We start from the raw sequence: 27018 nt of genomic DNA on the forward strand, positions 1-27018 counted from the left end.
TTTTGTTTACTTTTCATTTATTCACATTTCATGGATTGTTACACTTCTTCGATGGGAGCATTCAAAACTAACAAGCTGAGATTATATTGTCTGACAATTCAAGTATTTTAGTTTTAGAAAACAATTTCCTATTTAAAGTAAAAAGCAAACAATGTATCCATCTGATTGCTAAGAAGTTTACATCTCCATTACAATTGTGTCTGCATCAAACGGAGAGTCCTTCGTCCTCAGGATGATTGTTACTGGCTGAGAACATACAGTGGCCTGTGTTGCGAATGCCTGATTGGAAAAGACCTCCCCATCATCTACCATACTACGGGACAAACCAGTATCTACTCAAATTCCCACTTCCAGAATGAGAGGACTCATCAGGGGTTTAGGAGTTTGCAAAGCCTTCAAAATACATCGTGCTTGAATTTGGACTCTTCTGAAACAGAATAACTGACAAATGCTCAAAAAACAAACTTGTTTAACTTTTACTGAAAAGGCTCTCAGGGAAAACTTGTTTTGAACTCTACTAGTAAGGTAGAATATTAGTTTTTCTTCCCCTCTACACCAGAAAAGGTAGTTTTCTCTCTCCTTTTTTTTTTTTTTTTGGCATGCAGCATATACAAAATTGCAATCTAGAATTGAAATTGTAAAATATAATAATCCTCTTAAAGAAAATCAGTCCATGAACAGTCAGACTTGTCCTTCCATGGAAAACATAATCTAAACTTCTTTAAAAACTGGACATATTTTAAGTCTGTAATTCGAATAATGAAGATGGCATAACAAATTTTTTGCTTACTAGGAATGCGCAAAAGGATGAGATGGATACACAGGTTTAAAAAAAAAAAAAAGGCCACTGGGATACTTAGTATTTGCCAAGATGCAAAACAATTTTAGAATAACAAAATACACACCTTGCTTTAGGCCACGTATATGATACACTTCATAGATTCTCAAAAGACGAAAATTTCAGTCCACATTAAACATTTTAAAGCATAATTGCTAATATTTTGTTAAAAATAAGTCAAACTAGACGCATAAATCAGAATTACCTGTTAACATAGTGGGGAAAACAGGTAAGCCCTCCGGGGGCCCCGTGCCCCAAATAAAAGACAAGGAGTTACATTTCACAGTCAAATCCACATATACTCGGGCTCTTTACACCAATAATCAAAGTGGAGACCAACCAGTTCCTAAAGCATACAAGAGTGATTTTAAGAAAATCCCCCATTCTAAGTTTTATGGTAGACGTGTCACATTTTCCCTGTAATTTTCACTTTAACAGTGATAGTCTTAGCAGCAAAAATTTGCTGGGAATGTTAGGAAAAAAGAAAGCCACACATACCCACTAATTTAAAAATATATAAACTATTTTTTACAGAAGGGGCAGGTTTAAAAGATAATCCAATCATGATCTTTTCATGCCATTTTTTGTAGACTTTCCATACACGCGCAGACGCTAACAAAGTACTGTGTCATATACACTTAAGTGTCCGAAAGATGCCTGCGAGCTTGATTCCAGCTGGTACCAGGGAAGCACATGTGGCTAAGTTGCAACAAACTTAAAATTTGTTCCCCTTAGTTCTTCATCTTTTTAAAAGTTGAATAAACCTAATGTCAATCGGGCAGGGCCGGTATTAACAGCATCAACCACTTGCTTACTAGAAATCATCGGCAACAAAAACTCACATGCATTCTCAATTCTAAAAAGTCAATGTAAAAATAATGGCCACTTCCTAGGTGCCTACTATAGCTATGTCTGACAGCACCCTGTAACAGTACAAGCACACCTCTCTGCACAGATTCATGCAAGGCCACACACTAGGCCAGAGTCTCCCGGTGGAATCAGAACACTAAAAGTAGAGCAAGAACCTCATGACAGCGCTGGCCCAGTCGCACCTCAGGAACCTCGTGACAGCGTTGACCCAATCACACCTCAGGTACCTAGGAGTTCATCATATTTGATCATGAAATTGCTCCCGGCCCCAAACTTTACACTTAAAGATTGTAGTTTTAAAAAAGCCACTTGTGCCATCCACAATTATTCTGACTACTCTCTTCTACATGCGAATGCGCAAAGCACCGAAGATCAGAACACACACACGTGAGCCCTTACGGCACCGACCCTGAGCCTGTACACAAGATCAGCTGGCACTAGTCTCAAACGATTCATGAGGAATCAAAGTGGAAATTTAAACATTCAATTCTGCATCTCATTCCTGTGCCCAGAGTCTTCAAAGAATGCTCGTGTTAGTTACCTGACCACTCTGGAGAAGTGACGTCGATATTCGTGAGCATAACCATGGCTCCCTTCCAGACAGACATATGGAATCTTATTCTTAAAAAAGTAAAGGTATTTCAGATATCAAATGTATAATATACTGCTGTCTAAAGTTAAAGGCAAAATTTACACACGATTTTCTCTTCCATTACCTTATTACATGTTTCCTAGTGAATTCAAATGGCTCATGTGTCAAAGCTCCCAGGCACGTCACTTGGTCATAGTTTTCATTATGCGTGGGGTTGATTATGGTACAAATGCCTATGAGCATCTTCTTTTTCTAGGATGGTCTCGTTTGACTTTCATTTCGTAAAAGGGTTCACTGTCCATGGTATAGATGATAAGCTACCAAACTTGTGCTTTTAAACCCATTCCTGGCAATCCCCCATTATCTTAATTTTGTCTTTAGGGGGATAAAGAAGTTAACACTACCTCATGAATAGAAACTACAAAGCCAAAAAAATCCTTCACAAGCTGTTCATTTCCTTTTAAAATGAAAATGCAGGTCCTGAATTCTCGTGAAGCAGCCCACAGGGTTACAGGCCAATGATTCGTATGCTGAGGTGAACACTTAGTACTCACATTTTAGCTTCAAAATAAAAATAAAGCAGAGGACAAACACCTGTCACAGCGTGGCAGCCCAGTTCATTTGGTAACAGAATGAGTCTCACACGTCGGCTGAGCCCACCGGAGAGAAGCACACAAGCCAGCTTTCTTCTGAACGTAGCCAGGCACCTGTTCAAAAGCCTCTCTGGTGGTGGCGGTGGACCCCAAAACCCACGAGTTGGAAGAGCCTTTGGGAAAGCGAATCGATACCCTGATTACGGTCCTTGAAGAAATCACTTAGGGTTAGTTTAATAAACAAACGAACATTAAAAAATCTTCCAAAAATTGCATTCGAATGTATTTTAGACTTTAGGCAGTTCTTAAGGGAGAGTGCGGTTTCCTGACACTTAACATTTAAAGGTTTTATTGGCCACATTAATCTTCCTCACAAAAGTTTTAAGTTATCTATAAGTTCTTAGAATGTCAAAGAAGAGAAGAAAACTAAGTTTAAGGGGCGGTGGGAGAAGCAGCAACTTGGCAATAATTCCGCAGCCGACTTCGCACGTTCAGGCATCCTTTTTCTCCAGTAAAATTTTGTGCAACTCATCTGCATCCTCGCTGGTTTTTACCCGAATCAGCATGGTGACTGGCATGGTGGCATTCTTCTCGTCGATTGGTGGATTTGGAACACAGACGATAAGAACGTTATTTTTCCCTGTTCGCGTACATGGCATATTGGGCGGAATCAGAACATTCAGCAATATGTTGCCTGCATTCAAACAAAACCAAACCCATCAAAATTATAGAAGCTACAGCTCCACCAAACGAGTCTGTAACATGCTAAACATTAAACACTGAAATAACTTATACTTAATGGATCTAACATGGAGAGCCAACAGGAATGGCTCAAAATCAGGACTGGTTCCCTGAGAACTGGGAGGCCTCGGGGAGGACTTGCCCTCACTGTGAGGAGTGGCCTTCGGCCCTCGCTCCAGCCCGGGTCTCCGCAACCACACAGCGTTTCTCACTGAGCCAACAGCCTGGCTCAGAACCATCAGCCCTCTCAACTGTCCGTTTTTGCACTGAAGGAAGAACACGGTGGCACAACAGAATCTTCACTGCACCACATGACCAAAGGACACCTCTGTCACAGAGGCCGGCACAGCTCCCTGGGCAAGAGTGACACGACCATAATGTTATTACTAGTCAAGCCTACGGGCAAGAAAAACGCCTCCCTGGAGTTTCTTTCTGCAACACAGCCCCCCGTTCTCTACCACTACTGGCCACTCCACCGCAGCCTGCCCGTCTTCCTCCTCCTCCGGGTGCTAGGCTCCTTGCAGTGGACTCTTTTCAGGGTAAACTGAGGGTGGACAGCGATCAGTTAGTGATTACTTGCTATATAAAAAGGATTCCTTTAAAAGGTTAATTTCCTTTGGGTGTTTATTAAACGGTCTAATCTCTAGCTTCTTAGTCACATTTCTAACACAAAGTAAAATGAAAAACCATTTTGTTTACAGTTTCTAACACATCTATGTTTCCTTACACACTATTATCCTGGGACTCAAAACTAGAAATAAGTAAATACAGGATGAATTTGGCCTGAATGCGCTCTGTTTAAAAACGTACTAATAACCTTGAATCAGCAGGGCAAAGGCTTTTATATATTATGTGATGATGATGATGATTTTGCGCCAAGTGAAAAAAAGGTACCCACCTAAATTGGTGTCTGCCCGCACCAAAAGCTGTGTCTTCTGATTCGCAGTAGGTTTTAAATGCAGAGTACCTATGCCTTTCTCTTTAAACTCATTGTCTTTCTTGTAAAATAGTTTACACCTATGGAGAAGAAAAATAGGTGCCATCAAGCATTCAGAGACGAATCAAGTCACAGTTTTCTAACAAGCACTCTTCACACTTGGGTGGAAAATCTGTATTAAATGAGAGTACAGGAAGTTTCAGGACAAATCTTTAAACGATCCAAAAGGAGCCTGAGCAAAAACCAGAATAAGAAAATCTGCTTAGAGATTTTAAAACCCCCTCCCCATTTTTTCAAATTAAACAATGGGCCCCATGAAACTTTTTATAACACTTTATGAAACTGTGTTCTCAAGTCAGTCAATATCAGGGCTCAACACCCCTCCCTCCCTATTCTGCTCCTTTGGCCCTGAGCTCAAGAGAGCTGATCTGGTCCTCTACAGACAGCGGCAAATAAAGGACAGACTCTGTCCTGCATCTCACCCACCTCTCCCTTTTTTTTGGCCTATTTCTTATTTTAAAAATTCTCCTCAAGGCTCCTTCAGTTTTTGCCCAACATTTTTAAATAAATTTGGAAAACATGCTTGGGTAGGGTCTAACTAATAACAAAGTAATCAAATATCTTCCCAGCCTCCTATGCTACACATCTCCTGAGGTGGTTAATAATACAAAACCATGGCTCATTTATATATTTATTTAGAGACAGAGTCTTACTCTGTGGTCCAGGCTGGAGTGCAGCGGCATGATCTTGGCTCACTGCAACCTCTGTTTCTCAGGGTTCAAGCAATTCTCGTGCCTCAGCCTCCCAAACACCTGGGATTATAGGTGTGTGCCATCACATCCGGCTAATTTTCATACCTTTAGTAGAGACGGGGTTTCACCATGTTGGCCAGGTTGGTCTGGAACGCCTGACCTCAGGTGATCTGCCCGTCTCAGCCTCCCAAAGTGCTGGGATTACAGGTATGAGCCACCATGCCTGGCCTCATTTGATTCTAATTAAAAATCTTAAAGTTGGGTCACTCCTTTATGTCATGTGAGTAGTGAAATTTAAAACACACACAGAAGAAACTGCTGGCCTCTTTTACAAGTTCTTGAAACACCTGGGAATCCCCAGGATGTGGTGACCTGTTACATGGAGAGCTGCTCGCTCATTATTCTGAAACTTCTGCATTACAAAAACACATCTTGAAAGTTTCTGAAATGGCACAAGTGTTTTTTCAGCAAATATCTTTGTAAAAACTAATCTCATTTAATTGAAAGGAAGATGAAAATTTTTATAGGTCCTAAACAGGAAGGGACGGTTACTGTGCATAACTTTTTGACTATGAGAAAATCCAGAAAGGCCAACCAAATCTCCTGGAAGGGATCAGAGATACTTCCAGGGTAAAGTAAGTGAAGCCAAACCTGAAATCAGTGACTGACTCCGCGATTTCTTTGTTGGGGGAGGAGGAAGGGGAGGGAGAAAGACACAGGGAGAGAAGAGGGAATGGGACGGGATGGGATTGGGAAGATCATAGAAGAGCCTGTCTCTAAAGCACTTTAAAAGAGCTAAAGTGACAGAAAAGAGTGAGACCTGCCCACCAGGACATTCCTAGAACTGGTTTTTAAAATAAACTGGCCAAGAATTCTTTCCTGTTCCACTTGAGAGCAGGCAAAGCTTGACCCTCAGTCAAGTCCGTAAGGACATTCTCCGGTCTGAAGCATGCTACCATGTCTCTAAAACACATGCACCCGCAGGCTCTGGTGAGTCTTACTTTTTGGAGTAAAAAGCATCATCTTCTTTTACTTCGGTAACTACTACTTTGGGTGGCTCATCATTCTCTTCTTCATCTCCACCTTTTATAAAAAAGACAATAATTCAGTAAGATTCCAATCCAGAGTTTAAAAAAGTGAGAGTTTTGTTATGTAACACCCTAAACATCCATCTGAGCACTCCATGTAAACTGAGAGACATAACGCAGGGGGATGCCAGAAGGGAGTGCCTGCTGGATTTTAACTATTTTGTGAAAAACAAGAATCCTTTCTAATGGGAACATACCTCTTAATTCTAAATAACTTCCAATATATAGAAAACCTTAGAATGGAAAAATCTCCATGCTTATGACAGAAAAATAATCATCACTCTATATTCAAATTACCCACTGGAAAATTACATCTCAGATGAGTTTTTAACACCTTCACCCCTGAATATTCCTGTGACCATATCCACAACAAGTATCAGTAATGGCCAAAGATAGAAAAATATATATATATATTTTTTTACAACGGGGCAAGTTGTCGGAGAAATCATTCCAAAACCCCAGTGTAAGTAATTTAAGCTTTGTCTGAATTGCCACATGGGTCACTGCTCTGGTATCAAAGGTATCCCCACTAATGGGGTCTCCCAAACATGGGAGACCTAGGCCATTATTTAAACAAGACACTATTTAAACACATGTATTAGGCCGGGTACAGTGGCTCACGCCTGTAATCCCAGCACACTGCAGGGCCAAAGCAGGAAGATCACTTGAGCCCAGGAGTTCGAGACCAGCCCGGTCAACATGGTGAGACCTCCCCCAATCTCTACAAGAAATAAAGTTAACCAGGTGTGGCAGTGCATGCCTGTGGACCCAGCTACATGGCAGACTGAAGTGGGAGGATTGCTTGAGTCCAGGAGGTAGAGACTGCAGTGAGCTGTGACTGCGTCACTGCACTCTAGCCTGGGTGACAGAGCAAGACCTTGTCTCAAAAAAATAAACCCACATATATAAAAGGATCCTCTTAAAGAGAATGGCAGTTGCATAAAAACTCACTAAAAAGCAATTCTAAGAAAAACAACTCTGGTGCTCAGATGATGGGTCACACGACAACCCATCTCACCACTCCAATCTCCCTGGTCACATGACTCTCCATCTCATCACTCCAATCTCCCCAGTCACACAACTACCCATCTCACCACTCCAATCTCCCCGGTCACATGACTATCCATCTCATCACTCCAATCTCCCTGGTCATGTGACTAGTCATCTCATCACGCCAATCTCCCCAGTCACATGACTAGCCATCTCATCACGCCAATCTCCCTGGTCATGTGACTAGTCATCGCATCACTCCAATCTCACCGGTCACATGACTAGCCATCTCATCACTCCAATCTCCCCAGTCACGTAACTACCCATCTCACCACTCCAATCTCCCCGGTCACATGACTACCCATCTCAGCACTCCAATCTCCCCGGCCACGTGACTACCCATCTCACCACTCCAATCTCCCCGGTCACATGACTACCCATCTCAGCACTCCAATCTCCCCGGCCACGTGACTACCCATCTCAGCACTCCAATCTCCCCGGTCACATGACTACCCATCTCAGCACTCCAATCTCCCCGGCCACGTGACTACCCATCTCAGCACTCCAATCTCCCCGGTCACATGACTACCCATCTCAGCACTCCAATCTCCCCGGCCACGTGACTACCCATCTCACCACTCCAATCTCCCCGGTCACATGACTACCCATCTCAGCACTCCAATCTCCCCGGCCACGTGACTACCCATCTCAGCACTCCAATCTCCCCGGTCACATGACTACCCATCTCAGCACTCCAATCTCCCCGGCCACGTGACTACCCATCTCACCACTCCAATCTCCCCGGTCACATGACTACCCATCTCAGCACTCCAATCTCCCCGGCCACGTGACTACCCATCTCACCACTCCAATCTCCCCGGTCACATGACTACCCATCTCAGCACTCCAATCTCCCCGGCCACGTGACTACCCATTTCACCACTCCAATCTCCCCGGTCACGTGACTACCCATCTCAGCACTCCAATCTCCCCGGCCACGTGACTACCCATCTCACCACTCCAATCTCCCCGGTCACATGACTATCCATCTCAGCACTCCAATCTCCCCGGTCACATGACTATCCATCTCATCACTCCAGTCTCCCCGGTCACACGACTAGCTATCTCATCACTCCAATCTCCCCGGTCACATGACCATCCATCGCATCACTCCAATCTCCCCGGTCTCCTGATGTGTACACTGATAACCAAGAGCAAGGAACAGGCGCTCACTGAGGGGCATCCTGCATCCACTGGGACTCGATTCAAATCCAGCATCACTGTGTCCCAGTGCCTGCCTCAGGAAAGACACCCCATTTGTTGTAGTTATGGGAAGCAGAGAAGGAATTAAAAGGGGAGACCTTTATTTCACTCTGTGTCCAAAGGGCCCATGCCTGAGGATAGACTTGAAAGTAGGGCAAGGCAAAACAGCAATGGAAGTCTAGCCTCCTGCTAGAAAACCGTAATTCTAAGGATCAGTATGTTCATATGTCTGAAAAGTACACTTTTTCTTTTGTTGAGGCAAGGTCTGTGTTGCCCAGGTTGGAGTGCAGTGATGCATCCATGGTTCACTGCAACCATGAACTTCTGAGCTCGAAATACTCCCCTCAGCCTCTTGAGCAGCTGTGACTACAGGCACCCACCACCTGGCCTGGCTAATTTTTTAAAATTTTTGTAGAGATGGGGTCTTGCTATGTTGCCCAGGCTGGTCTCAAACTCCTGGCCTCAGGTGAGCATTCCACTTCAGCCTCCCAAAGTCCTGGGATTATAGGCGTGGGCCACCTCACCTGGCCTCATTTTTAACTGCTTACAAGTAGGCATCTTCACAGACATCATTTGTTCACAATCACCATGTAAGGAAGCGGCATTATGACATCACCCCACTTTTTAAGCTAACAACAGAGGGAGTGGAGGGCCCAGACTAAGGCCCAGACCTTTTGCCTGGTCTAGGGTACTGATGCTACATACAGGAGACATCACTTAGACACCACTGCTGTCCTCTGGAAAGGAGGTGCCCCCAAACCCACAAGAGGAAAACACTGTTGATTTGTTCTCTATGGCTATGAAAAGTCTACATTTTTAATGTATAGTCAAGTACTGTTTTGCCACATGACTTTATTTACAGTCAAATCTCCTAAGTACAAATCAATTCAGGGGACATTCATGATGAACTTGATCAACTTTTTCCAAAACACAATTCTCAAAAAACGTCTTTAATTCACTTCTTTTTTATATGCTAAGCCACGTGTGTTTGAGACGTTTCAAAGTCAGGTGTTTCCAAATTCATTTTATTTTTAATCCTTATAAACAACCCTACAAAATAGGTCTTACTCTTTTATAAAGAAGGAATTGGAAACTCAGAGAAGCCGATTAGCTCTGCCCAGGATCACACATGGAGAGGACAACAGTGTCTCAATGTGGATCCAGATCCATTCGGAATCAAAGTCTCTGTGTTTCCCAAGACACAAATCTTATGCAAACCTCAACCCAATGCCAAAGCTGGTACTTACCTTTGCATTCACCACTGTCACCTTCCACTTGGCCCTCCAATGGTTTAGTGGGAAATGGTGAAGAGACTGGTTTACTCTGGGTGGTATCTTTGCCAAATAAACTGGAGGTTCCAGGGGAAAATGAAAATCCAGTCAGGGGGACAGAGCTCAATGAGCCCAAAACAGAGCTATCAACTTTCTTGCCGAAATTAAACGAGGCACTTGTCGCTCCTAGTGACGGGTCCGTTTTCTTTTCAGATGCAACCTCCACCTTCTTGTCAGGTGTATCTTCAGTTTTGTTGCCGTGAAACAAAAACGTTGACTCTTGCTGTAACTTTGTTGAGCCAAAAAGGGAAGGAGACTGTGTTTCAGCCGCCGTTTTGTTAGATTCACTTTCAGAATTCCTGCCACCATTCCCGTGTTGCTGTTCAATGTTTGCTAAATATTTCTCGTAGTCTTTAAAGATAGGTGTCAGATCACAGAGGGGGTTTGTATTCACGTGCTTCACTATCCAATCCCGCACAGAGCAGTTCAAGGCGGCCAACTGCTTGTGATAGGCATTTCCGACACAAGCTTTACTGGAAGCAAGGCCAGAGGAGGAGGGCTGCTGACTGTCCCCGTTAGTTTTGGGATTTGAAACTTTTTTATCAACCAAGGCGGTAGGGCCATTTGCAGCAAGAGAACCTATAGAAAGTTAATAATTAAGCCATTTATTTAGACTAATTTGATTAAGTCATCTAGATTTTTATGCCACTCTGCCTTTACACTTCCTGCTTTGACTGTATCTCCCCCTCCACCGAGACAGTCTTGTTCTGTCGCCCAGGCTGGAGTGCCGTGGCATGATCTTGGCTCACTGCAACCTCCGCCTCCCGGGTTCAAGCGATTCTCCTGCCACAACCTCCTGAGTAGCTGGGATTACAGGCGCCCACCACCACATCTGGCTAATTTTTGTATTTTAGTAGAGACGGGGTTTCACCATGTTGGCCAGGCTGGTCTTGAACTCCCGACCTTGAGATCCGCCTGCCTTGGCCTCCCAAAGTGCTGGGATTATAGGCGTGAGCCACTGTGCCTGGCCTACTGTATCCTATTTTTGTGACAGCTCAAGAAGTATGTGTTCAAGGAGTAGTATTTAGTAACTGGTTATCAGTAAAACCGATGAATAAAGATCAAGTCAAAGTTTATATAAGAACACTAACTACCATATGCTTGTTCTACGTATTTTAAAAATAATCTTTTCCTTCAAAAGGACACCTATTTGAGATGAGATCAGGCATGTCCAGGGTGGTGTGGCTGTAGACAAAAGGATGCCCATTTCAAACAGCACTGTCAGAATAGTAGGTCAGCATAAACACTTAATACCCAAGGTTCTTGGAATGAATAGTATTATAGTCGCCCCTCTGTATCTGCAGGTTCCACACGTGTGAAATGCAGTCCTCAGCCAGGTGCGGTGGCTCATGCATATAATCCCAACACTTTGGGAGGCTGAGGCGGGCAAATCGCTTGAGCTCAGGAGTTTGAGACCAGCCTGGGCAACATGGCAAAACCCCATCTCTACAAAAAATGCAAAAATTAGCTGGGTGTGGTGGTGTGCACTTATAGTCCCAGCTACTGGGGAGGCTGATGGGGGAGGATCACTTGAGCTCCGGAGGTTGTGGCTGCAGTGAGCCAAGATCACACCAATACACTCCAGCCTGGGTGACACAGCGAGACCCTGTCTCAATGCAGTACTCTGGGGATGAGGACTAGTGGATACAAACACTCACGTTTCCTAAGAGTTATGTTGGTCTGACTATGGGACTTGAACACCCGAGGGGGTGCTGAAACCAGTCCCCAGGATACTAGGGGATGGCCGTAGTTAGAAATCTTTACAGAGGCTGGGCGCAGCGGCTCACAGCTGTAATCCCAGCACTTTAGGAGGCCGAGGCAGGTGGATCACGAGGTCAAGAGATCGAGACCATCCTGGCCAACATGGTGAAACCCCGTCTCTACTAAAATTACAAAAATTAGCTAGGCGTGGTGGCGTGCGCCTATAGTCCCGGCAACTCGGGAGGCCAAGGCAGGAGAATCGCTTAAACCCAGAGGCAGAGGCTGCAGTGAGCAGAGGTCATGCCACTGTACTCCAGCCTGGTGACAGAGCAAGACTCTAACTCAGGAAAAAAAAAAAAAAAAAATCTTAACAGAGAACGCTTATTTTAAATCACACTACACATTCTGCCAAATTAAAATCAAACAGTACACACTTTCAGAATCATCAGCTAACTACAACCAACTAGTCAGGATCATTTCCAAGCTTTTAACCCATGTTGCTAATTCCAAGAGTTTTTGACTAATTCCCTCAAAACAGGATCAGGCAATCAACACATCCCATACCCAAACCAGTCTAGCGTGGGAGGGACCCTGGTCACGGAGAACCTCATCTGAGTTCCCAGTAGCTGCTTTGGTGTGAGGCACACAGAAAGCCCTTGCACACAAAGGGTCTACATAGCATTTTCTTTTCTCTCTTGACTTTACGTCAATTCTGAGGGTCATTCTCCTTTCAAAATTGAACATTCTGAGGCTTAGAGGCCAGGGTCACACAACTGGTAACTGGCAGAGCTGAGAACAAAATCGAGATGTTTTGGATCAAAAGCCTGTGCTCTGCCCACTTACTCTGTAAATAACCAACACCTCCCTAAGTCTCATCTCTTTCATTATTACTCTAGTTTTGCTCACACAGTTCCAAGACACAGGGTAGGTATAAGAAAAACATCTTTGCAAAGCTATTTTCCATAGATTATACTTACACAGGTGGCTGGGGGATGGGAGCCTACTTACCAAAGGCTACCTTGGGCTCTGCCGCTGCCTTCGCACTGGTGAAGGGAGGGGCACTGGCTATGTTGTTTCCATTTGACAGTCCTTCCAAAGGCTTCCCTCCAGCGCCACTACCAAATCCAGGAAACCGTCCTCCTCCAGAAGGTACAACCAAACCTTTAAAACCTTTAAAGGCTCCTCCACTGTCAGACTGAAATATGAAGGAGGAGCACACATTAGGTAAGCATACTTTCTATTACCAAATAAGCAAGTGAGTGACTATAGCATCTTGGCTAAATAGCACCTAGACTCCATATGCAGTCAGCATTATAAAGCAAACTGCTGGCACAAGCAGAAATAAGAAATGAGATGGGAGGATTCTATTCAGAAGAATGGCTTTGCAACCCACAGCTGCCTTCCTGAAACAGGCAGGAAGGACATTTAAAAAATATATGTGTATTTTTAGGACATAAAAGGTAAGAAAGACTAATGCAATAAACCTGTGTACCCACTGCCCAGCCTCAGAATTACTGAAGTGTCTCAATAAAACTAAATCCCAGTGAAAGATACTTCATGTACTATTCAGCCAAAGACCATTTACTGCCTAAAGAAATTATAAAAACATCAAGTTAGGTTAACTAAGAATATCCATTTGCCTAATTTCTTAAGAACATCGGTAGCTTGCAATCTGCTTTCAGCCTACAAAAACTTAGATGATCAAGTCTCAAATCTACATGTTCCTGTTAGTTGAGCAGCCCGGGACAACTTCTTACTCTCCTTTTCCTCACTGCTTCCTTAAACTCGATTGTTTTAACAAGGTTTTTCTAGTAGGCCTTTTCCCTTTGTGCTAGCCTGCTCCCATCTCTAATCTAAAATGCTCTGGAAATGTTTGGCATTCCTTATGAATTCTAAAGCTCCTCTCTGCCCCTGGAACTTTTGGACAAAGGTTCCTCAGTTTATAGTGTTTTGCTAAATAAACTCACCACAATTTTTAGAAGCCCTTTTTTGTTGTTGTTCAAAGAAGTGATTACATTATAGGAAGTGATCTGCTTCTCAGACCAAACACCTAAGAAAGTTCACCAATCTTAAGTTTCCACGAGTGAATTATAATCATGATTTCACCAAAAAAAGAAATTAAACTGGAACCCCTTCATTTACTAAATGGGCCAGTTAGCCTAAACTTTATTGCATGTTTTTCCAAAACCAAAGTGTCGATCTCATCTACAGAATTTCAGATGTTTACTGACCACTGATATATTTATGGCAATAAAATTAGGCAAAGAATGTAAAATTCTAACTTGTATGAGTTTTAATGCACATATCAAATACAGCTTAGATTCTGTTGCTCTAAATTTGATTTTTCGTCATTTAAAATTCCAAATACACCAAACTGATAGCTGTCATTTTAAAACAATGATTCATGGACAAACTCAGAGCCTTGAATTTTGCACAAACTTAACAGTCACTTGGTTTTTCTAGGGATTTTAGAAATTGCTGATAGTAAACTGGCTCTAGAATCATAACAAAAATTCAAGAACCACAAGTTAAACAAAAAAAAGATATTCAGAAAAATGAGAGTAAAAGTTGATTACGATATTCACCAAGGGGCCGGCGTGTGGCTCACACTTATAAAATCCCAGCACTCTCGGAGGCTGAGGCAGTCAGGTTACTTGAGCCCAGGAGTTCAAGACCACCCTGGGCAACAGAGTGAGACCCCATCTCTACAAAAATGCAAAAATTAGCTGGGGGTGGTGGCGCGTGCCTGTAGTCCCAGCTACTTAGGAGGCTGAGGCAGGAGAATTGCTTCAGCTCAGGAGGCAGCGGTTGCAGAGTCAAGATTGTGCCACTGTACTCCAGTCCGGGCGACAAAGACCCTGTCTCAAAAAAAAAAAAGTGGGGGGGGGAATACCCATGTGGGCTGCATGGGTACTGACACAGCCCCACATCCCTCAATTTCCCTCATTGGTTTTATTTTTCCCCATGGCACTTACAGAAGAAAAATTAATGCTGTGCATTTATTTGTTTCTCTTCCATAGGGCAAGGAGATTTTGGTCTTTTTTACTCACCAATATATCTCCAGTGCTTAGCAGATCTATTGAATCCACTATTTAGGAAAAGCCACATTTCAGCGTTCTGGTGGGTGACATGACATTTAATTGTCCTAATATACAAGTTCTGATGAAAACTTCAGGCTAAGAGTTACAGCTAAAATTATCTGTGGATTTCTATTATCCACCTACATTGAATTTCCCTTAGTGGCCCAAGGGCTCCTGCCCTCTCCCTGCCTCGTCCCTTCAGCTTAATTGTAGATTATGGTCTGTACTGTTTCTATCTCTTGACCTTCCTTCAGTTCCACAGGGGGACTGCCCCTCCTTCAGAATGGCTTCCCTCGGCTTCTGCAGTGAGCTTTTGTTCCTCCTTCCTCATAGGGCCCTCCACCTGCATGACTCTTCTCGCCTACTCCCATGGCTTCAATCCCCACATGACGAAAGCTCCCGGAGCTGTGATCCTTGCCCTAATTCCTGTTCTCTACCTAGTGGTCTTCTAGGGCGCTCCACTTGAGTGTCCCAAGGCCTTTCAAATACAACATTTCCAAGACGAACCATTTCCTCCTTAATTAAACTGTCCCTTCCCTCATGTATCTTCTCAGTGAAAGAGCCATCAAACACCACTCAGCTCAACACCTACATCTACCACCTAGTCACCAGTCAAGGCAATTCATAAAATGAGACCAGAAAAAACAAACAAATAAAAACACCTGAAGTTCAAGAGGTTTACTGTACAATAGGCAGGGAGAAATGTATCGTACACTTGAAAACAACACCATGTTGTACACCATAAGCACGTAATTTTTGTCAAATCAGAAATACAATTTTTAAGCAAAATATAAGTAATTAATTACAAAACAGAAGACCTAATCTCTAGCTTGGATCTGAGATATGCTTCCTCTGTACCTACTTCCTTTCTTGGCAGTGCAACCCCTGTTAACCTGAATTCTACATGAAAGAGCTTTTACAACGTCAGGAAATGAAGCTCCTCTCATGCATCTGAAGCGTGCAATGGAGCAGAGAAAGAGCACACACTTATGACATTAGCCATGGCATTCTAAAGTTCAAGACTACCCAGAACCACCTGAGAATCAATTTGATGTATGGTTATGTATCTCTGCCTCGAATCACACTATATTAGTATATATAGTAATATATTTTAGGAAAATTGTGAATACTTGATCTTTGTAATATGAATTGTTTTCCCATTAACACATACCATCATTTATGAGACACTCTGCGTGACTGGCTGTTGTAAACCTCTGACTGTCTCCCCACCACTGCCACCTACCTGGCTCCCTTCCTCACATGTTTTCAAACTTAATAAATTTTATAATCAAAACTTTGGCAACGTAATGAATATTTTTGTAATAATTTAATTTCATTGCTTCTCAAAGTGAGTGATATACCTTTCCTATCCTTTTTATTTGGAAATAAAAGGGAAATAAGCTTCATGTCCCTTAAGGAGAATGCTTAGAAATGGAAAGATTTCTGTTCCCGGGATGTCTGTGTTATGCTCACTGGTGCGGCACCTCTAACCTGACCCTCTGAGATCCTCCAATGACGGTCTCCCTGGAGCATCACGTTGGTGCTCAAAAAGCTTCAGATATTGGAGCACTTTGGATATTCAGATTAGAGACACCCAAGAATATAGTCTATTCTTGATGTTTTAAACATCACAAAATGTGGGGTAGGGTAGGTTTATTTCAAAGCTGCCACCCAGGATGTTCAAAGTGGCTTCTCCTGCCTAACACCAGATGTCCAGGCCACCAAGACCACACACTGTTGCGTCTAGAATGTATCTGAAGGGAGAGGATGTACTCAGGCAGAGTTCTTAGATGCAGTGATTGCTTAATAATCACCACATTATTTCAATTTAAGAGTTACAACTCATCTTTCATCTTTCTTGGCACAGGAATGAATCATGTTAATATACTATACTAGAAAGAAAGTCCACACCTAAAATGCTTCTAGTATAGTGAAAGGGCTCCTCCTACCCAGGCCTCGATACCAGGGAGCAGACAAGACTCTCAGAAGATCCTTGCATTTTCCTTTCTTCCTCCAATCTGATGCCACTTCACCCACCTCTGTACTGCTTTGCTAGTTTTTCTTCTCCTCTCCATTTTTTATCCATATTGTCACTCAACTTGAATTTGTCTGTATTTATCTTATTTTCTCCACTGGATAAGCTCTCTTTAAGGTCCAGACCTTACGTTTCTTATTTTTTTCTATCTCCTCTGATCTACATTAAAGAATAAGCATTTTAAGAAAGGATTTGTTGATATCATTGCTCCCAGCGGAGGGAATGCTGTACAACTCAGAAATCAAATGAGTATTTAATAGCAAGAGCTATAAGGAGGCACTCACTTCGAATCCAACATTTCTGCGCTTTGCTTTCTTTATGGCTCTATTCTTCAAGACTTCCTCACTGGCCACGGAGAATGTTCCCACCTGCAAGACAATACAAATTCAGCAGCAGTAAGATAAAGCCAAAAAGATGACAAAATGCTCAACAAGAAGCTAGAACTGAGCCACTGCGCCTGGCCTCTCAAAAAATAAATTTTGGCCAGGCACAGTGGCTAGGGCCTGTAATACTAGCACTTTGGGAGGCCACAGGTCAGGAGTTTGAGACCAGTCTGGTCAACATGGCGAAACTTCGTCGCTACTAAAAATGAAAAATTAGCTGGACATGGTGGCGAGCACCTGTAATCCTAGCCACTCGGGAGGCTGAGGCAGGAGAATCACTTGAACCTGGGAGGCAGAGGCTGCAGGGAGCCGAGAGAGCGCCACTGCACTCCAGCCTGGGCAACAGAGCAAGACTCTGTCTCAAAAAAATTAATTAATTTTGTTATTTATAACATACACACGATTTTTAAGATGAGTCCTGCCCAACGTACAAAAGGCCACAGAGGCACCTAGGACCTCGCTGGAAAACCACTGCTCTTCCAGATGTGCTCAAAGTGCACTCATGTCCACACATCTGATGTCCACATCAGAAATCTGCTGAGTATCTTCGGCTTTAGTTTATAACCTTTTTTTTACTCTGTAGGGTCGGAATAAAATATTTCCCGTGCAAAAATGCTCACCTATAGTTGTTTCAGATCATATTAAACATAATGGGATCCTACACTCATAGAGGGGACGTCTGGCTGCACTTGCCCCAAGTTAAATGGACTTAACTAAATGTAATCTTTCCATACATTTCATTAGCATATGTTCAAATGGGAGCTCTTTCATTCCTCAATATTTTAATGTCTAAGCAAATTGTTACATGGTAATCTAGATGTTACTATAGCCCAGAATGTAACTGCTTAAGATCTTAACCAACAACAAAAAGCCAAAAACCCCCATAACCAAAGATTTTAGTTAAAAAGCACCAAGTCAGTTTTGACCCTGTCAAAACATTCACATCCTTGTGATTCATAAACATATGAGACGCGATACACTTGCAGAGAAAAAAAGTACTAGTACCAGAAAGATTCCGAAAGAAGAAAGATGACAGTCTAAGAATAAGCCTGGTAGGCCGGGCGCGGTGGCTCAAGCCTGTAATCCCAGCACTTTGGGAGGCCGAGACGGGCAGATCACGAGGTCAGGAGATCGAGACCATCCTGGCTAACATGGTGAAACCCCGTCTCTACTAAAAAAATACAAAAAACTAGCCGGGCGAGGTGGCGGGCGCCTGTAGTCCCAGCTAGTCAGGAGGCTGAGGCAGGAGAATGGCATAAACCCGGGGGGCGGAGCTTGCAGAGAGCTGAGATCCGGCCACTGCACTCCAGGCTGGGCAACAGAGCCAGACTCCGTCTCAAAAAAAAAAAAAAAGAATAAGCCTGGAAACACTTGCAAGTTTTTAAATTTTTCTTTTTTTTCCTTAGCACTATGCTGTTAACCTGAAAGGCTAACTTGGTTACAGATTTCCTTAGTCATCTGGCCTGGGGGTAACACACTGCTGATAAGGTATTATTGTAGAGTCCAGCCCTGCAAGGCTTTGTGGGTGTTCTCCCTGAAGGGGGAAAAAAGAGATTTTAAGAAATAAAGACGGCCGGGCGCGGTGGCTCAAGCCTGTAATCCCAGCACTTTGGGAGTCCGAGACGGGCAGATCACGAGGTCAGGAGATCGAGACCATCCTGGCTAACACGGTGAAACCCCGTCTCTACTAAAAAATACAAAAAACTAGCCGGGCGAGGTGGCGGGCGCCTGTAGTCCCAGCTACTCGGGAGGCTGAGGCAGGAGAATGGCGTAAACCCGGGAGGCGGAGCTTGCAGTGAGCCGAGATCGCGCCACTGCACTCCAGCCTGGGTGACAGAGCCAGACTCCGTCTCAAAAAAAAAAAAAAAAAAAAAAAAAAAAAAAAAAAAAAAAAAAAAAAAAAAAAAAATAAAGACACAAAACAAAGAGATAAACAGCTGGGCCTGGAGGACCCTTACCACCAAGACACTAGACTGGTAGTAGCCCTGAAAGGCTGGGCGTGCTGATATTTACTGCATACAAGACAAGGGAGCAGCGTAACAAGGATGAGTCGTCCAGATAAGGTCAAGCAAGTCACGTGATCATGTGACAGGGGGCCATTCCCTTTTAGGTAAAAGGGGGCCGAAGCAGAGAGGGAAGGCAGCATACATCAGCGTTTTCTTCTATGCACTTGTAAGAAGGATCAAAGACTTTAAGACTTTCACTATTTCTTCTACTGCTATCTACTAAGAACTTCAAAGAGGAACCAGTACGGGAGAAACATGAAAGTGGACAAGGAGCGTGACCACTGAAGCATAGCACCACAGGCCTCCGGATGACTGTGGGCAGGCCTGGATAATATCCAGCCTCCCACAAGAAGCTGGTGGAGCAGAGCGTTCCCTGACTCCTCCAAGGAAAGGAGACTCCCTTTCGCGGTCTGCTAAGTAAAGGGTGCCTTCCCGGACACTGGCGTTACCACCTGACCAAGGAGCCCTCAAGCGGTCCTTATGTGGGCGTGACAGAGGGCTCACCTCTTGCTTTCTAGGTCATTTCTCACCACGTCCCTTCAGCACCTGACCCTATACCTGCCGGTTATTGCTTGGTCATATCAGTAGTACAACAAAGAGTAATATTAAAAGCTAATGATTAGTAATGTTTATACTAATGATTGATAATGTCCACGATCATCTCTATATCTCATTTGTATTATAATTATTCTAACTATTTTCTTTGTTACACTGAAACAGTTTGTGCCTTCGGTCTCTTGCCTCTGCACCTGGGTAATCCTTCACCCACATCCTGTAAGTACAGCTGTGTTTTACTCTTTTTTAGACAGAGTCTCACCCTGCTGCCCAGGCTGGAGTGCAGTGGTGCAATCACAGGTCACAGCAACCTTCAACTGCTGGGCTCAAGCAACCTCGCGCCTCAGCTTTCCAAACTGCTCTGACTGTACGCTCAGGCCACCATGTTCAGCTAATTTAAAAAAATTTTTTTTGGGTCAGGCGTGGTGGCTTGCGCCTGTCATCCCAGCACTTTGGGAGGCCGAGGCAGGCGGATCACTTGAGGTCTGGAGTTTGAGACCAGTCTGGCCAACATGGTGAAACCTTGTCTCTACTAAAAATATAAAAATTAGCTGAGTGTGGGGGCGCACATCCATAATCCCAGCTACTTGGGACGCTGAGGCAGGAGAATCACTTGAACCTGGGAGATAAAAATTGCAGTGAGCCGAGGTCATGCTACCGTGCTCCAGTCTGGGTGACAGAGTGAGACTGTCTCAAAAAAAAAAAAAAAAAAAAAAAAGAAAAGAAAAGAAAAAAGAAAAAAAAATTTTTTTATAGAGACTGGGGTCTCTCTATGTTGCCCAGTCCTATTGTTTATGAGGGAAAAATGATCCGATTTCCTCAGGGGAGACCATTTTTATTTTGCTGGAAAAGGAACTAGGCCAATCTAAATTCTATTTCTATAAATGCAATTGTTAGGGGTCTCAGATCTACCATTAAGAAGAGGAAATAAAGCAGGCCTCCAAGAAGCATTAGGGAAAGGGAGTACCACAGTCCGAATGGTGATGGCATACCACTTTCACATCTGAGCAGTGTGCTAAGTTCATGACTAGATAACCTACCTCAGCCTTCAATCATGACTAAAATGGCTTACTGCAAACCATGGGTTTAGAATGCTTCAAGTATACGAAACTCAGGAGGAAACTGCTTCTACTAAGGAGAATATTTAACGAGCGGGCACTAGTGGAAAAGCACATCTAAATGAAATTAATACATTTCTACACTAACTAGAGGTCACAGAAATGTAATTAATAGCTACACTAAGTACAGGTCATGTGATTTGTCATCTGCCATTCATGATGTTCTTAGAAAGGTCTTTTAGTTCTGTCACAAGTCTTCATGAGGAACCCCAAAATGAATTTAAAAGGTAGAAGAAACAGGAAATCATTCTTAGAGAAGCTACTTTTTACCTCTTCAGCTTCATCTTCTTGATCCCAATTCCTATCTGTCAGTTCCTTCTCAGCATTTCTTTTGGCCATGTTTTCGAACCTGTTATAGAAAACAGAAGTAAGGAGTTCATTTCCTTAAAAGAATAAATTCTTACAAAGAATTTAAAAAATTCACTCTAGCATGAAGTGAGATAAAAACATCTCTGATCCCACTGGAAACTGCTTTAATGAAACCTTCACAATGGTGCTGTTAGACTCCCAGTGTTACAAATCAATAAAGGTTTTTTCCAGGAGGCAAAAGAAGATTCCTAGGGAACACCAGCACTCCTGAACAACACTAAACCAGCTCCATTTGGAAAAATTAAAATGAATTATCAATTGATTTTTAAAAATCTGGAATCTGAAGTACGTATATATGATCAAAAAGTCCTTAACTAACTTATTCTATGCATATACTTAAAGTTTTGCCATAAGGAAAACAATTTTAATATTTAAAATTCTCTTAAAGATGATGCATTAAAGAAGTGTATCTTTCAGTGAGAATACAAGTAATGGGTTGGAAATGCCTTCACAACACGAATATTGTTCTTTAGGCTACAGCCGACAGAGATACATGGTTCCAAGACTGAACATTTCGTTGCCTCAAATTGTATATTGCCAAGACAATTAGAAGTTCAAAATGATTAACATGGATGTGTTAGTATTCTGAGAACTTATAACCTTTCAAAAATAAATCATTGGCTTAACTCTTGAATACCATGGCATTAGTGGAAGGGGCAGGACTGGGGGAACAGCATGAACTCTGCAGTGGATTCCGGTGCCTATCCAAAAAGGGTGCTCCTGTCCATCCCTTAAAATTTGCAATTTGTTTTCTGATCCTAATATCATAACAACAACAAAACAAAAAAGTCCACAATCCAGAGCTCCACTCTGAGTGTTATGCTGGCTTCTTCACTAACTCTCCAGCTGGACAAACAAACCTTTCCATTTCCTCTACTACCCACCTCGCCCAGGAGCTTACTGATTAGTTTTGGGGACCTGCCAGGTCTTGTTAAACCTACTTGAACTCCTTCCTGATATTCTCCCCACTCTTGTTTGCCCTCAACACCACAACACACCAGAGTAAGCTTCCCAGAACTTTGTAGTCACTGAGATATAAGGTGATACATCACTCTTTAGTATCTAAAAGTAAAATGCAAATGCTGGCATTCCAAAGGCCTCTACAATTTGATGGCCAGTTGAGTAATTACACAGGGGCTGTCAGCTTGTAATACATTTTAGTGATTTTTACATTTTATAAGTATGTGCTATTTTTCTGATTACAAATGATATTAAAGTCCAAGATTCTAAAACATAAAGTATGAGAATACACTTTCCATTCGCTGGGAACCCTCTCTTTTTAATGCCCGGCCAAAAATACTTGGTTAAGTTTTGTCATTAATCTTTGTCATACAAACAAAAACAAATACAGGAATACACATAATTCTTTACTGTTCAGAAACCAGGTCTCTATACGGATTCTTTTTTTTTTTTTTTTTTTGAAACGGAGTCTCGCTCTGCCGCCCAGGCTGGAGTGCAGTGGCCGGATCTCAGCTAACTGCAAGCTCCGCCTCCCGGGTTTACACCGTTCTCCTGCCTCAGCCTCCCGAGTAGCTGGGACTACAGGCACCCGCCACCTGGCCACCTCGCCCGGCTAGTTTTTTGTATTTTTTTTAGTAGAGACAGGGTTTCACCGTGTTAGCCAGGATGGTCTCGATCTCCTGACCTCATGATCCGCCCGTCTCGGCCTCCCAAAGTGCTGGGATTACAGGCTTGAGCCACCGCGCCCGGCCCTCTATACAGATTCTTTTAGCAATTTTTCTACTCATTAACTAACATCTCCGCCAGAGGGTCGGAAAAGTAAGAAGTTGCCAATGGTCACATATGCTATTTAAGATTAACTGTAGGGCCGGCGCAGTGCCTCACACCTGTAATCCCAGCACTTTGAGAGGCCAAGGCGGACAGATCACTTGAGGTCAGGAGTTTGAGATCAGCCTGGCCAACATGGTGAAACCCCACCTCTACTAAAAATACAAAAATTAGCTGGATGTGGTGGTGGCACCTATAATCCCGGCTACTCGGGAGGCTGATGCAGGAGAATCTCTTCAACCCGGGAGGCAGAGGTTGCAGTGAGCTGAGATCGCCCCAATGCACTCCAGCCTGTGTGACAGAGCAAGACTCCATCTCAAAACAAAACAAAACAAAACAAAGAAAAAAGAAAATTAACTGTGGAGAAAAAAGGGATGGAGCTGAATGCACAAAAACTGTAACAGTAAAATTTTACCTTCTAACTCATACCCACAATGAAGAGACAGGTGGCACAGCAAAATAGTCTAAATAAATGTAGGGGCTTCCACGTCCTAACACACTCACCAAATCAGTATATAACCAAAAGGCAGGGATCTTTCTTTTGTTTACAGATATACTCCAAATGTCCCAACAGCGCCCAGCTCAAACAGCAGGTGTCCTGTCTATCATTAGATCAATGAGCTGGGGTATTGCATAAAGTATTTCAAAAAATACTGAAAGATCTGGCGTCCCAGTTTTGCCATTTTCTAGCTGTGAGAACTTGGGCAAGTTATATTTAATTTTTGTGCCTCAGTTTCTTCATCTGTGGAACAGGAAGTATTAAGAAAGTTAAGATAAACAAAGATTGGCTTAGAACACTGCCTGGAGCAGAGGACGGGCTTAATAAATTATTAAACAAACAAGTGTTATTAGAAGCAAAGGCTATAAACTACCATTTTTCCTCCAAAACGTAAAAGTTGTAGCATGGAAGAATAACTTGGATTACAAACCAGACTTTTAAAAACATTTTACCTAATCCCTATTTGATTTCAAAGCATGACACTTCAGACAATACATTTTACTTCTATGCTACAAGTGGGGGGCGGGGGGGAACCCTCTGTAAAATATTCTGAACAAGGCCTGGCACCTGGTCTTATGTCTAGCTACTATTATGAAGAACTTAAGGGAGGCGGAAGAATCACTTGAAGCCAGGAGACGGAAACCAACTTGGTCGCTACAAAAATAAAGATGGACATAGATTAGATGAATAAATAGAAATAAAAAATTAGCCGGGCGTAGTGGCGCACACCTGTGGTCCCAGCTACCTGGAAGGCTGAGGCAGGAGAATCACTTGAGCCCAGGAGCTTGAGGCTACAGTGAGCTACTACTACACTCCGGCCTGGTGACAAAGCAAGACCCAGTCTCAACCAAACAATCAATAAAAGGGAATTTAAAAAGCGTCTGTGCTTGTGGGTAAAAAACCACCAAATTCGACATGATTTCTAGGTATGAAGCAACGTGGTAGGAGACTGAAAGTCTAGGCAAACTGGAAAAAACATTATTTGTGCCTGATATAGTTATGTGGTCTCTGGCATCTGGTGTAGCTCTGCCCTTGGAGCTCAACTTGTCAACATCAGCTTAGAACGAAAACACAGATTTCGTTATACTTAATAGTGAGGTGCCTTGTTGAAGGGAGAGAACAAGCGGGCCAACTAAGGAGACAGAAATAGCGAATCTCCAAACTCTTTCTTAATGGAACCGAGCAAATGGGTGATCAATGACCCGGGAACGCAGTAAGAAAGTGAAGCTAGGCCAGAGAGGTAATGGGCCCAGGAGAAAAGCGACGAGGGGTGGCCAGGGGGAGAGGAGAATCGAGAGGAATCGCTAGGAAGGAAACGGAGACCACCACGCCAGGACAGCCCTGCCAGCCCCCTACCTCCGCCGGGGCCGCAGGGGCGAGCCTCACTCGAGTCGGACGCCGCAGCCTGGCGAGGCCCAGGGCCCGCTTCACAAACAGCCCACGCTGCGTCGCCGCTGTCATCCCACCCCACCCTCCACCCGTCGCTGCCCACCCGCGCGCCCCGCCCGGCACGCGCGCCCGACCCAGGCTCCCTCCCTAGGGTCCCGGCCCCTAGCCCTGTACCCCACTCCCCAGTGTCCCGTCCTCCAGTCCCTCCCCAGGGTCTGGTCCCCCGGCCCCGCACCCCTCCCCAGGGGCCCGTCCCCCGGCCCCGCACCCCTCCCCAGGGGCCCGTCCCCCGGCCCTGAGCCCTCACCCCTCTCCCCAGGGTCCAGTCCCCAGCCCTGCACTAGCACTCCCCTCCCAGGCCCGAGCCCGCTCCCACCCTCCCGGCCCTGGGCTCTCAGCACCAGGCTCCCGCCCTCAGCCCCTTCCCCTCCTGCGCCAGCCGCCGCCCCTCACCTCCTCGGCCGCTGCCGCAGCACTCGCTAGGTCTTGGGTGCGGCGAAACCCGGGGCGCGGCGGCGCTGGGGTCTGGAGCGTACTGGTGGTCGTCTGGCTGAGCGCGCTCGGCCGCTTCCGGTGCTGCCCTGCGGGCCTCAGAGGACTTGGTGCTCGGCAAGCCCAGAGACTCAAACACCATGTCCCCGGGCGGGGGGGAGCTCCTCACGCTGTGTTCGGCAGGGAGGCGAGAGAGCCGGTTCAGCCCGAGACCGCCGTAGTAACCGCGCCGAACACGCTCCGGGCGGCCATTTTGTAACTCGAATCTACCCCCAAAACCAATTCGAAAAAAAGGGAGGAAAGAAACGCCCGCGTTCAGCTACTGCGCAAGCGCGCCGGCACCTCCGGTAGCAGCGCCTCCTTCCGCCGGCCGGGCCCCTCACGCGGCGCATGCGCCCAGCTCCCTAGAAACCGGCGCCGGGCTGAGCGTGCCCGTCTCGCGCAAGCGCGCACGCGCCGACCTTAATCGAGGAGCCGGCGCCGGCAGCGGCGGCTTGGGGTGTTCGGCTCACGTGGGGCTGGCTGCGCGTCTTCCAGGCTGTTCTCGCGCTAGTCGCTGCTAAGGGGCCGGCCATGGCGCGAGGAGCTGCGGCGAGGAAGGTCGGTCAGTGGACATGGCCGAGGCTCGCGGTGTCCGTGTGTGGGAGCTGCAGGGCTGAGGAGAGGCCGCCCGCGACCCTCGGGAATCCTGTGAGGTGCCAGTGGGATCGCTTCACGTCAGGAGGCCCCGCCCCGGGGCTGGCCGTACCTGGCCGGGGTGGCCCGGAGCGGCTGGGTCTCGGCGCCAGGAGGGGACGTGTGGACCGCCTGTTAAAGGACCCCTCGTTCGCTGACATTTGATTTTGCGTCGCGTGGCTTCTCTTCTGTTTTTTTTTCAGCCCCTGAGATCCCTTAGTGCGTCCTGGGCACTGAGCTTTGTCACCCAGGCTGGATTGAAGTGGCGCGATCTTGGCTCACTGCAACCTCCGTCCCCTGGGTTCAAGCGATTCTCCTGCCTCAGCCTCCCGAGTAGTTGGGATTTCAGGTGCCACCACCGCGGCCCGAACCCGTGTGGAATGTTTCACTTTGACCAGTGTCTGCGAAATAGCGGGGGGCTTAGAAAATGGTGCAGTTTGGACTAACAGATACGGCGACATCAAAATGTTTCCTGGGTCTGTTAAGTCCTGGGTTTGTTAACATTATTAATCTGTTCCTGTAACCCTAAATATCTTATTGTAAGGGTAAGCAAAATAATGAACACATTTAATTCTTAATTACACATTGTAGCATGAAATAACTGATGCTTTTCTAATACAAATAAAAAAGATTTATGTCTATAATAGCACTGTAGCTGACTTGAGCCTTTCTGGATGGATTTCACTGCTGACTAAAATGACAACTTTAAACTGGCTATAACTCAGGAGAATGGAGGCACTTTGCACGCAGACATCTACCTCCATTGAATTTGGTTACTTTTAATGAAGCTCAAGTCTCAGGTTATGAAATACTGCTCCAAAGGTGTTAGCCACTTTTTTCCTATACTCTGCCTTTCAAAAATCCCTTTCAATTTGCTTAACCCCTGAGAGCCGAAGGACTTTGATGGTTGTTAGGTTGGGTCATTGTCATCAT

The 27018-nt window shown here is 44.7% G+C and overlaps 1 protein-coding gene across 2 annotated transcripts; it reads right to left on the bottom strand.

The window, feature by feature from the left end:
* On the bottom strand, positions 1-25829 carry NUP50 (nucleoporin 50). Of its 2 annotated transcripts, none has more exons than XM_050805914.1 (8): positions 25372-25829; positions 21144-21222; positions 17096-17179; positions 12705-12891; positions 9912-10574; positions 6325-6406; positions 4533-4651; positions 1-3587 (listed from the first exon to the last, which is right to left on the bottom strand). In XM_050805914.1, the coding sequence occupies exons 2-8, from the start codon at positions 21210-21212 to the stop codon at positions 3385-3387; spliced, it is 1407 nt and encodes a 468-aa protein (XP_050661871.1). In that variant the 5' UTR covers positions 21213-21222; positions 25372-25829; the 3' UTR covers positions 1-3384. The 2 variants fall into 2 exon arrangements, with proteins under 2 accessions (XP_050661871.1, XP_050661872.1); XM_050805915.1 differs by lacking the exon at positions 25372-25829 and adding an exon at positions 24886-25014.
* Positions 25830-27018: the final 1189 nt, after the last annotated feature.

The sequence above is a fragment of the Macaca thibetana genome, chromosome 10, assembly GCF_024542745.1.
Source record: "Macaca thibetana thibetana isolate TM-01 chromosome 10, ASM2454274v1, whole genome shotgun sequence".
NCBI lineage: Eukaryota > Metazoa > Chordata > Mammalia > Primates > Cercopithecidae > Macaca > Macaca thibetana.